Source organism: Salmo trutta, chromosome 18, assembly GCF_901001165.1.
Source record: "Salmo trutta chromosome 18, fSalTru1.1, whole genome shotgun sequence".
Lineage (NCBI taxonomy): Eukaryota > Metazoa > Chordata > Actinopteri > Salmoniformes > Salmonidae > Salmo > Salmo trutta.
In genome coordinates this window covers 49,943,410-49,956,878 of record NC_042974.1, presented here as the reverse complement: position 1 = coordinate 49,956,878, position 13,469 = coordinate 49,943,410, and the positions used below count along the sequence as shown (strand labels likewise).

Sequence of the window (13,469 nt, the reverse complement as noted above, 5' to 3'; positions counted from 1 at the left end):
AAGCAGGAGAGGCAGAGTCAAGCGCAGGAGACAGAAAATCCGTGAATACACTTTTAATGAGCATCCACAACGTACGAACACGGTAGGGCAGGGCGCATTAAAAACAAATGCTCCAAAAACCCCAGCTCAAACACTAAGCAGGGACGCAGCCCACAATAACCTCTGTGGCAAAAAAAAACACAGGCAGAGGGAAACACTCGTTCCTCAAACGACATAAGTCCTGACACAGAACTATCACGCACAAAACACAAACCTACCTAGCTAGACTAAATACCCCCCCCCCCTAACCAACAAAGTGAAACAGGATCGGTGGCAGCTAGTAGGCCGGCAACTACGACCGCTGAGCGCGAGGTGGGGCGCCACCTTCCGTCGGTGTCGTGACAATTTCGGGTAGCCTTCCACAAGCTTCCCCCGATATTTTGGGTGAATTTTGGCCCATTCCTCCTGACAGAGCTGGTGTATCTGAGTCAGGTTTGTAGGCCTCCTTGCTCGCTCCTTGCTCGCACATGCTTTTTTAGTTCTGACAAACAAATTTTCTATAGGATTGAGGTCAGGGCTATGTGATGGCCACTCCAATACCTTGACTTTGTTGTCCTTAAGCCATTTTGCCACAACTTTAGAAGTATGCTTGGGGTCATTGTCCATTTGGAAGACTCATTTGCGACCAAGCTTTAACTTCCTGACTGATGTCTTGAGATGTTGCTTCAATATATCCACATAATTTTTCTACCTCATTATGCCATCTATTTTGTGAAGTGCACCAGTCCCTCCTGCAGCAAAGCACCTCCACAACATGATGCTGCCATCCCTGGGCTTCATGGTGGGGATGGTGTTCTTCGGCTTGCAAGCCCCCCCCTTTTTCCTCCAAATATAACGATGGTCATTATGGCCAAACAGTTCTATTTTTGTTTCATCAGACCAGAGGACATTTCTCCAAAAAGTACGATCTTTGTCCCCATGTGCAGTTGCAAACCGTAGTCTGGCTTTTTATGGCGGTTTTGGAGCACTGGCTTCTTCCTTGCTGAGTGCCCTTTCAGGTTATGTCGATATAGGACTCATTTTACTGTGGATATAGATACTTTTGTACCTTTTTCCTCCAGCATCTTCACAAGGTCCTTTGCTGTTGTTTTGGGATTGATTTGCACTTTTCACACCAAGTACGTTCATCTCTAGGAGACAGAACATGTCTCCTTCCTGAGTGGTATGATGGATATGTGGTCCCATGGTGTTTATACTTGCATACTATTGTTTGTACAGATGAATGTGAGACCTTCTGGCATTTGGAAACTGCTCCCAAGGATGAACCAGACTTGTGGAGGTCTACAATTTGTTTCTGAGGTTTTGGCTCATTTCTTTTGATTTTCCCATGATGTCAAGCGAAGAGGCACTGAGTTTGAAGGTAGGCCTTGAAATACATCCACAGGTACACCTCCAATTGACTCAAACGATGTCAATTAGCATATCAGAAGCTTCTAAAGCCATGACATCATTTTCTGGAACTTTCCAAGCTGTTTAAACGCACAGTCAACTTAGTGTATGTAAACTTCTGACCCACTGGAATTGTGATACAGTGAATTACAAGTGAAGTAATCTGTCTGTAAACAATTGTTGGAAAAATGACTTGTGTCATGCACAAAGTAGATGTCCTAACCGACTTGCCAAAACTATAGTTTGTTAACAAGAAATTTGTGGAGTGGTTGAAAAACGAGTTTTAATGAATCCAACCTAAGTGTATGTAAACTTACGACTTCAACTGTACAGTATATACACACACATATCCATTGATACTTGAAGAATATAACTTGTAAATGCCTCATGAGCTTAGCTCAACTGTCACACTCCATGAGAACCCAGAATATAAGCTTGTTTGATAAATGTAAACAAACACTGTATAGCCTCATAACATGGTTAAAACAATAATTTTGATATCATGGATGGATGGATTAATCTGAGAGTGGTTACATTTCTCCTTACTAATCCCTCAGCTTTTTACAAAACAGAGGGCTGACTGTTTTGTTGTTGTTTCATCTGTGGATTTGCCCTTTAAACAGCTATCAAGATGTCAAAGTGTCACCAACAAAAAGTTAAACAATAAGCCTATAGCAAATGCAGCATATGACATTCATTTTTCATATGTAAATAGCACTTACAGTCGTGCTCAAAGCATGCCATTCCATGAGCGCAGCATTTATTTTTCTACTCTAATCAATGAGCCCAATCAGTCCTCCATGACAACAAAATCATAAACAACAGAGTAGGGCTGGCTAATAAGTCCTTCATTTTGGGGTTATGCTCAGGTAAAACAATTTGGCTAATCTATACTTCCATCTTTCCAAGTCCTACTCTTGAAGATCAAGGGGTATATCATTTATTGAAATGACTGGAATTCTGTTAGACTTTGGTTTTTAATGTAAACATATTATTTTATAGTATTATTATATGTAGTAGAAAGCGATGGGTTAGAAGCCTACATAACCAACCCATAAAGCAAAATGTAACATCCATATATGGCCAGCTATGTAACCTTTAAAATTGATTTATCCTGCAATAGATGTGGTTCAATTGGTAACATACATTTTTGTCTTCTTCTAAGGCCTCTTAAGGGGAAAGTAATATAAAGTAATCAGATTACGTTACCGAGTTTGGGTTATCCAAAATTTACTTTACTGATTACAATTTTGGACAATTAACAAGTAACTGTAATGGATTACACTTAGAAAGTAACATACCCAACCCTGTACTCCACATACTGTATTACTGAATGCTGAAATCGAATGTTTTCAAGGACAAAGTAAAATCAAAGCATATTTCTTGGGAATATATGGTTGCACAGTAGAATAAAACTAATCTGAACCGTAAAAGGTGCCATAGAAACAGTTTATATTCATTGGCCTTCATCAACCCTCAAAATAATGTAATGTTGAGGGTGATTTCTGTTCAGAAATGTAACTACCTTCCCCAATGACAGCGATAAATCAGATGGGGACAGCAATTCTCAAATGTTATAAATTGGCTTGAAATAATAAAAATACAGAGCGAATTTTCTATAAGGCATATGACCGTTGAGCTTGGTGGAACAGACCTATCATTAAAAAAAACACTTGTTTATTTGTGATTGGTTCTATCTTCAGTGAATATTCCTTTCTTAAGTAGATACAGTACACAATGGCTGACATTTTGATAACACATACTTATTACGCCAAATCCTATCAAGTCACACTCTTCCAGCTTGCATTTCAAAACAGATTTGTATTGCAACAGTGCCTTCGGAAAGTATTCAGGGCCGATTTTAAGTTTTCATAACAATCGGTAATCTGCATTTTTGGACGCTGATTATGGCCGATTACATTGCACTCCACGAGGAGACTGCGTGCAGGCTGACTACCTGTTGCGCGAGTGCAGCAAGGAGCCAAGGTAAGTTGCTAGCTAGCATTAAACTTATCATATAAAAAACTGTCAATCTTAACATAATCACTAGTTAACTACACATGGTTGATGATATTACTAGTTTGTCTAGCTTGTCCTGTGTTGCAAATAATCAATGCGGTGCCTGTTAATTTATCATCAAATCACAGCCTACTTCACCAAACGGGTGATGATTTAACAAGCGCATTTGCAAAAAAAGTACTGTCGTTGCACCAATGTGTACCTAACCATTAACATCAATGCCTTTCTTAAAATCAATACACAAGTATATATTTTTTAAACCTGCATATTTAGTCAATATTGCCTGCTAACATGAATTTATTTTAAATAGGGAAATTGTGTCACTTCTCTTGCGTTCTGTGCAAGCAGAGTCAGGGTATTTGCAGCAGTTTGGGCCGCCTGGCTCGTTGCGAACTGTGTGAAGACCATTTCTTCCTAACAAAGATCGTAATTAATTATGACTTATGACTTCAAGTCTATCAACTCCCGAGATTAGGCTGGCAAAACTATAGTGCCTATAAGAACATCCAATAGTCAAAGGTAGATGAAAGACAAATGGTATAGAGAGAAATAGTCCTATGATTCCTATAATAACTACAACCTAAAACTTCTTAAGTGAGAATATTGAAGACTCGTTAAAAGGAACCACCAGCTTTCATATGTTCTCATGTTCTGAGCAAGGAACTTAAACGTTAGCTTTTTTACATGGCACATATTGCACTTTTACTTTCTTCTCCAACACTGTGTTTTTGCATTATTTAAACCAAATTGAACATGTTTCATTATTTATTTGAGACTAAATTGATTTTATTTATGTATTATATTACGTTAAAATAAAAGTGTTCATTCAGTATTGCTGTGATTGTCATTATTACAAATATATAGAAATCGGCCAATTAATCGGTATCGGTGTCACGTCCTGACCATTAATAGGGGTTATTGGTTATTGTAGTTTGTTCAGGACGTGGCAGGGGGTATTTGTTTTATGTGGTTCGGGGTGTGTGTTTATGTACAGGGGTGTTTGATTTATGTATTCCGGGGTTTTGGTCTATGATCCGTCTAGTCATTCTATTTCTATGTTTAGGTAATTGGGATTGGGGCCTTCAATTGGAGGCAGCTGTTTATCGTTGCCTCTGATTGAAGGTCCTATAATTAGGAGTGTGTTTGTTATGGGAATTGTGGGAGGCTGTTCTTTGCACTGCTGTGTTTTGCCTGCAAGACTGTTCGTTCGTTTATTTAAGTGTTCACAATAAAAGTTAAGATGAGCACTCAACCCGCTGCGCCTTGGTCCAATTACTACGACGTCCGTGACAATCGGCTTTTTTTGGTCCTCCAATAATCGGTATCGCTATTGGCGTTGAAAAATCATAATCGGCCAATCTCTAATTCAGACCCTTTGATTTTTTCTACATTTTGTTAGGTTACAGCCTTATTCTAAAATTGATCAAATACATTTTTTCCCTCATCAATCTACACTCAATACCCCATAATGAGAAAGCAAAAACTGTTTTTTTTATACATTTCTACTAATTTATTTAACAAATGAAACTGAAAATACACATTTACATAAATACTGAGAGCCTTTACTTAGAACTTTGTTGAAACACCTTTTGCAGCGAGTACAGCCTCGAGTCTTATTGGGAATGACTCTACAAACTTGGCACACCTGTATTTGGGGAGTTTCTCCCATTCTTCTCTGCAGATCCTCTCAACCTCTGTCAGGTTGGATGGGGAGCGTTGCTGCACAGCTATTTTCAGGCTCTCCAGAGAGGTTCGATCAGGTTCAAGTCCGGGCTCTGGCTGGGCCACTCAAGGACATTCAGAAACTTGTCCCGAAGACACTCCTGCGACGTCTTGGCTGTGTGCTTAGGGTCATTGTCCTGTTGGAAGGTGAGTTCAATCTTGGTTTCATCAGACCAGAGAATCTTGTTTCTCATGGTCTGAGAGTCTTTAGGTGCCTTTTGGCAAACTCCAAGCGGGCTATCATGTGCCCTTTACTGAGGAGTGGCTTCCATCTGGTCACTCTACCATAAAGGCCTGATTGGTGGAGTGCTGCAGAGATGGTTGTCCTTCTGGAAGGTTCTCCCATCTCGACAGAGGAACTCCAGGTTCTTGGTCAGGGAGGTGACCAAGGTCCTTCTTCTCTGACTGCTCAGTTTGGCCGGGCGGCCAGCTCTAGAAAGAGTCTTGGTGGTTCCAAACGTCTTTCATTTAAGAATGATGGAGGCCACTGTGTTCTTGGGGACCTTCAATGCTGCAGGAATGTGTTGGTACTCTTCCCCAGATCTGTGCCCGGACACAATCCTGTCTCGGAGCTCAACAGACAATTCCTTCGACCTCATGGCTTGGTTTTTGCTCTGACATGCACTGTCAACTGTGGGACCTTATATAGACAGGTGTGAGGTGTCCAATCAAGGATGATCAATGGAAACAGGATGCACCTGAGCTCAATTTCGAGACTCAAAGCAAAGGGTCTGAACACTTATGTAAACAAGGTATTTCGTTTTTTTTATTGAATAAATTAGCAAAAATGTCTTAAAACCTGTTTTCACTTTGTCATTATGGGGTATTGTCTGTAGATTGCTGTGGATTTTTTTTATGTCATCCATTTTTGAATAAGGCTGTAATGTAACAAAATGTGGAAAAGTCAAGGGGTCTGAATACTTTCCGAGGGCATACAGAGCTTTTGAGATAAATGTGGCTACTGTATAAAGACTGACACCGTGTCTTGGGATACTCATTGAAGCAACGCTTATTTCTAAAATGGCTGCCCTTCCTGTTCTTGCATGGATAGAATGTCGCAATACTAATTACTGAAACTAAAACTTTTTGAATGAGACAGTAACAAGTGCCAACAGCAGTTACTAATACAGTTATCATGCTGAGGCCTTTTGTCCTTGCAACACCTCTTGTGTTCCCCAACTGACCGCAAACAAAATCCACGTCTGAATGTTTTCCATTAGTTTTGTTCACTTAAAGACTATAATCAATGGAAGGAATGAAAAGCTATTACTTACCTGAGTGAAACCCAGCGAGGGAGCTTAGCAGCCTGGCATTCTGATTGGCTCCATCAAATAGTTCCACTGAGTCATTCATTGCTGTCTGAAAGTAGGCAAACTGCCCAAATACCACTGAGGAGGCAAAATGGGGACATCATACAGGTTCTCAGTACATGTAAAATGTGTCTACAAAACAATCACATCCCCAAATGGTAAATTGAGTGCTTAAATGGCAAATTGGGATTTGGTGTCTTGTCAACAATGACACAAAGCTAGCGTGCTAACCACTCGTCTACCAAAACCATTGTTGTTATACTGTAGGCTGGGGCTGACTCAGGTCTCAGGGTGGGTGATGTCACCACACAATGGGCTAGCCAACACTGTTTAACTAGCGATTTCACATCTGCTACACCAGGTCATGCATGATAAACACACACTGAGGCATAGATACATATCTTATGCAGTTAGAGATGTTTTGGATGTCATACCTGCTGCATATCACTCACAATTAAGAAAGCATGACTTGTGTGAGTACAAACAAGAACCAGCGCCATCTCTAGCATACCTTGTCCATGATTCAGCACTTCATGACTGGTCTATGCTTTCTATAAGCCTGAATATGAGGAGATTTCAGGGATGTCAATTTAAAATAGTCTAGAGAATTGTATTGGATTCACTGTCCACCATGCCTCCTAAAGGTCTCAACCAAGAATATGATATCAGATCATTTCTTACATGCATGTGTTACATTGATTTGTCTTGCCATCCAGGTCTGCACTTTGTCATTTTGCACATACTGTACGTATATATTAGATTCTGTAACTACTATGTGCCCATCACATTGATATACAATTATTAGAGGTACACCATTTTTTTTATTTTTTTTTAAAATAGGTCACTCTAATTATATCTACAGCCACCGCACCCCATGTGCGTAATGGTCATTAAGGCAGGTATTCCAAAAGTTTTCAAAGTAATCTTTTTTACAAATCGGACCGATTTGTATGCATATAATATTTTCTGAACATATGTACCTTTAATTATGAATGAATATGCGCAAATGTTAATTGAATTGTTTCCACACCCACCATGTGTCATGGGCATGATGGTCATGTGAGGTGAAATGTGTACGTTATATTTTGGGATGTGAGCACTCAGTCTGTTTTACCTGACGAAGATTTGTTTCGGATCTAAATGTCATCAATAAAGCAGGGAATTGGGAGCAAAAACAGTGTGCAGGCCTTCCTGTTCTAAGATTGAGGGGAGACCACTGGATTTTAGCTAACGATAACATTGCCATCGGTCTAATGTAAATGTGATGACATGATGATGATGGCTAAGCTGTTTCCTACTAAATATTTGCCTACTTTAGCAATGTCATCACATTTCCAGCCCACCAGTGTAATTTAGGCAAAACAGTCATTAGCTCACGTTCTACTTTTGGACATTAATGTGACTACGGAATCTGTAGAATGCTGATCACAATGGCAACGATGCGACCGAGTGACGGAGGAGCAACCCACGAATAGGCAGATAAATCAGAGGTGTAAAACTAGTCAAGCATAGCATAAGTTTAAGTGTTGCATTAATAATGATGCATTTGATTAACCTCACCAAATTCTCCAGAGACAGTGATATAGTAGGAGCAGGTTTGCCCAGCGGTGTAGTTGTGGGGGAAGTTAGGAGATAGTACCACGCCTTCAGATCCATTATAATGGCCACCACAAGGAGCTGAAAGACAACAAAACAACCTCAGTGTTACTCAATTCCCAGAGACAATATTCCTGAATGGACAAGCACCATGGATTAGCATGGGATAAAAGTCAGTGCACTAGCTGTGAGCTGTTGTGTTGGAACAAGGATGTTCTAGGATAGATCTATCACTGTACAGAATATCAACAGTTTCAGACCAACATTAAGCCTATCAGTCCCGAGACCCGAGCAAAAATCGGCTTTTTATTTATCTGACTTTCATTTATCTGTATGTCCAGCCCTTATATTTACAATAAAGTGTTTTACCTATTTATTTTCAGGACAACCATGCCACAAGTAAAACACAAAACAATTTTAAATAAAGAGTTGCATTCATGAGTTGTAAAATATAAAAAGGTCAGCTAAAGAAAAAACGTGATACAAAGGAATTTATATGAATGCTGAAATTACAGAAATGTTTTTTCTCAGTGGAAAATGAATATCCAACTAGCCAGTGGCAACTGTGTGGAGTATGTAATCTGTGACAGCAACTATGTGAGTTTATTACAGTATTATAGACACTACGTCCTTGGATTTCCTATGACCTTCTATGTAAAAGAACCCCTTACCTTCTAACGACTCTTGTGTAGCTTGTGAGCATCATAGAGCATGTGAGTGTTTGTGAGAATCTCAGATTTACATAGATAGCTTTTAATAGTTTGTAGCTCAAACTATTCAGACTCTACAGACGTTTTTGTAAAAAGACCCAGCCCAGGCCCCTTTGGGAACCGCCCTTGTCTCACAAACACCGCTCTAGCTCAGCCCCCGTTAATCACACATACAATTGATGCAGAAGAAATAGACATATCTAACGGTACAACCCAGAAGTCTGTAGCTCAAACACACAATGTTTAAAAAAGGTATGCAGTCCAAATTGACTGGCATGTTAAAGTTGCCCTTAAGCATGTGTAAATTCTTAATATGGCCTGTAATGGGTCCAGAGATTAAATATACTGATGTCAATGGCTCCATGGAAACACACGTGGCTTCACTTTAAAGGGGAATTTCACGCAGGCTCTGTCATGGCATATAGTCATTACGATATTAACAACATTACGTTTTTATCATAAACATCACAATTATCCAAACCACAAGCTAACTAGCAAATTTAAATTTCACTGGTAGAATCGGGAAGTTTCGAATCCCTGTGTATTCGTCTGCTCATAGTGAACCACTAAGTGCTGCATTCATAGCGAAATTTTTGTTTTTCAGTAATGTTTTCCATCATGCCCATGTGGTTATCTGTGCATGGCTGTGCTAATTACAAACAAGCACAAAATGAGTTATCTCTCACCATCCTACCTACTAGAGATTCACCCCAATTCTGCCAGCGGCTTGCGGCTAACAAGAATGATGCGGTGACCAAAGATTATCAGAGGGATTTTCAGGCTGAACTGATGGGGAATTCATTTCGATGACAACTGAGAAGTGATGCGATACGTCAATTTTGTTTCCTTCACAACAAAACAAAAGATTTGCAATTAAAGGTTACCTAATGTTAGCTAGCTTGCAAGGGTAGCTGGGTAAATTAGCTAGCTAGATAACGTTACAGTCCTGTATTGAACTTTGAAAGCCATCAGCTAAATCATATAGCTATCTTTTGGTTTACACACTTTTGGTTTAAATTTTGCCTATGCTATGGTAGTCACTGCTAGACTGGTAGCTACCATCAGTAAAGTAAAAATGCTTGTTTGTGCTATCTTTGACTGGCGTTAGCTAACTTCAGCTAGCTAATGTTACCAAAAAAAGAGTATCTCAATTTGGTAGCCATCTATTCCACCCTTGCCTGGATAATACTCCATTACTAAAAATGGAATTGTCAATATAGCTAACTCACTATCTATGGTTGGTTAGTTGATTCTCATACAGTCTCAGCTGCCAATTTAGTGACACTAGTTAGCTAATAGCAAGCTGACAATATTGAAATGTCCATGTTAGGTATGCTTAGCTATAAACTATAAAAATAAAGAGAGTCACACACTCCATATATAAACTCACAGTCATTTATTGGGTAAATCATCAACGTTTCGGCATCACTGTGCCTTCTTCAAGGTGAAGAAGGCACAGTATTAGAATTGCTAGCCATTCTAATAGAGATCAATACAATTAGTGGGGTGGTTAAATTGTGTATTGTTGTGTATTTTGTTGTAGGTGGTACAGAATTGGATTCTACCAACATGAGCTACCAACCCCTAGCTCCGCACAAGGTAAAGGTAAGTTGGCCAAAATATTTACAAGCTGATGGCTAAGATACACTATGCATGATATAAACATGAATTGGGTAGTGTTTGTATAATTTGTGTTATGGGGTTACAGGTTTAAAGGTACCCTGAGGACCACAGAGTAGCTTCCAGACCATGTAATTGTAACAGGGTTGGTTATGTTTCCACTTGCCTCTAAAGAAATGTGTATTTAATGTTCAAGCATTCTTATTGGTTGGTTCAACTCTGATGACAATAAGGCGTGTTGTGATTGGCCCCGCTTGCAGCAAGCGGGAGATCACGAACATCAGGTCTTCCCAGTATGAAAATGTGATGCAAGGGGTAGGTCACGTTCTGAATACTGTTTTATATTTTATATTTTACAATGTGTACAAGTTTGCTGTACGTTACTGATTTATACATGTGTGGGTATATGGTACCTGTTAGGGATTGAGGGGCTTTCTGGGATGTGCTTTGGCATATGATTGCTGTAAATAAGTGTGTTAGCTAGCATACACCGATGTAATGGTCACATAAGCCCACTGCTAACACAGTTGTCTTCATGCTACATATTTTGCCATCGACAGCCATCAATATCGTTAAGCCCTGCACAACTAACGTGCTGTTTCCCATTTAACAACAGGTATTTACACATGTTATATTTTGTATTGTATTTTTGTATTTTGTTCGCCCAGTATGAAAATGTGAGGCAAGGGATTTTGCCATCGACAGCCATCAATATCATTAAGCATTGTACAACTAACGTGCTGTTTCCCATTTAACAACAGAAATAAATGATGCTCAACTGGGACCACTGGCTGATGTGATTTATTAGGAGAAAACACAATGCAAGGAGAGTACGATATACATCTGTTACATAATCAATTTAGTCTATACCTCTTCTCCTTTTAACTGGAGTTTTACATAAAAAGGTATCTGGAGCCATTCCACAGTGCCCTGCTGAAAAATACCCCAAAATGGGGGCATTTTGGGCACACAAGCATGAGTGAGCGGACACACCTTACGGTTATGGAGCACAACAAGATTGTGGGACAGAAACCAGCAAGAGATACTGAAAGGTATAAAATCAAAACTACAACAGTAATGACACAACCATCTCATTCATCTCTCTGCAGATTCTCTAACCACAATACAATGACATGTTTACCCCTGCAAAGGGCTACTATTGACAAGAATGATCTGTCAAAGTCGATGGGCTGGGGGAGGTTTACAGGCAGTACTTTGAGATGAGGAAGGGGGTTTTGGTTGTGCAGGGTTGTGCTTAGACAGTAAATGTTTTGTTGTGTATGTGAGCGATTGACATGCCATTTCTCTTCAATCTCCCATACACAACAATTAATATGTGTAAGAACTGCCTTCCTAAGACAATTTACACCTTCTTTAGGGAGAGCCCATCCCTTCGTTGACTGATCTTTCCTCTCAAAAGCAGCTCCCAATGTCCCCTCATTGTCCCTAAACAATACGCTAGCTGGTCTCATTTGGTTGATACCTTCACCAAAAGGTGTGTTGGCCTATGTCCCTTCCCCAAAAAGTGCAAAATGCTAAGACCACATCCATGTCTTTCCAGGAGACATGCAGTACCAGCAAATATTCTGCAAGAAGACCATACAGTTGGTGGTTAAGTAGCCCTACACCACTTTCAGCAGAGTTTTATCCATAAGCACAAAGAATCTCAGTTTCCCCAGCCCAACCTTGCCAGTGTACAGAAGCCAGATAAAGGACTATGGCTGCCTTTACACAGGCAGCCCAATCAGATCAGTTCTGACAGATCTGATTAAGACCAATTAATTGGGCTGCCTGTGTAAACGCAGCTAATGCGGTTCAGCATGGTTCAGCATGTGGTTCAGACCATGTAGAAAAGGGCTCTCCAGTTTATCAACCAGCTAATTATTAGAATCAGGTGTGCTAGATTAGGATTGGGTTGAAAACCTACAGGATGGTAGCTCTCCAGGAACAGGGTTGGAGAGCCCTGACGTAGAACCCCCATAAAATAAATATGGATATTTTCTATCAATCTTTGAAATGTGTCTGCCTTTATGGATTCACATAAGATATTTATATAAACTGTACAGGGGCCAAGGCTCTGTAGCATCAAACAGATGCTAGACATTAAGATATCCAACATTTTTTGTTTATTTGTCAAAATCTAAAATACAGGAGTGTGTCCACTATTTAATGCTACCTCAAGAGAACTGGGTATTCAAAAACAATGTTATATGGTAAAAGTAACATACAAAAAAAATAGTATGAACAGTGTAGTACAGTACAGTGTGTCTGAGTGTGTCAGGTGTAGAGACACACAAGTGCAGAGAACTGTAGCTACAGATTGTTACACCAGATAATGTGATTTACCCAAAGACATCTTGTCTATTTGACATCTTGTCTATTTCAAGTCTTCTCTCATTGATCGAGACAGGTGGGTGTCTACCCCAAAGTACTGCATGTCATGATGACAGAGACCTGTCTCGATCAATGTGTGAGAAGACTTGAAATAGACACAATGGCGGTGCACATATTGTTGTATTACTTTTTTAATAACAGAGCATTTTCTAAATTCAAACTGACCCCCTGCAACTGGACACAGACATTTTATGAGACACCTGTTTCCCCAAATCAAGGACGAAGATGGCATTGCTACTGTAGGTTGGTCGAAAAATCTCTGTGCAACACCAAACAGTACCAATCCTGTAACTCCCAGTAATGGATACCAAACATCTTTGGTTAAATCACATTATATTGTTTAACAATTTGTATCTAAGAGAACTGGTGATCAGCAGATGATGGGAGAGGTGGTCTTGATGAAATTGCCATTCTAAAGAAACATACTGTATGTTCAGAGATAGAAAAGAACACTGATTGTAAAACCTCTTCTATTTTAAGTCATAGATATGGCTACTGGTAGTTGTTTAGCTAGCTACATAGCTGGCTAAGTTAGCAAACATAAAAATAATTGATTCCCCCCACTGTAACACAGTAATATGTTAGCCAGCAATACACAATACGGGTTTCAGTAGATAAACTAAATTTAGCTAGCTAGCTAGGTGGCTTGCAGGAAAGATAATTTATTTAG

General features: G+C 39.7%; 1 protein-coding gene across 2 annotated transcripts in view; it reads right to left on the bottom strand.

Annotated features, from left to right (window-relative positions):
• LOC115153446 (CUB and sushi domain-containing protein 1) overlaps positions 1 to 13,469 on the bottom strand; it is a 537,637-nt gene that overhangs the window by 102,855 nt on the left and 421,313 nt on the right. For both annotated transcript variants that reach the window (XM_029698898.1, XM_029698899.1), the window contains exons 31-32: positions 8,040 to 8,156; positions 6,444 to 6,557 (exon numbers count right to left, since the gene is read on the bottom strand). In XM_029698898.1, coding sequence (XP_029554758.1) covers positions 6,444 to 6,557; positions 8,040 to 8,156 — 231 coding nt within the window. The remainder of the gene's footprint in view (positions 1 to 6,443; positions 6,558 to 8,039; positions 8,157 to 13,469) is intronic.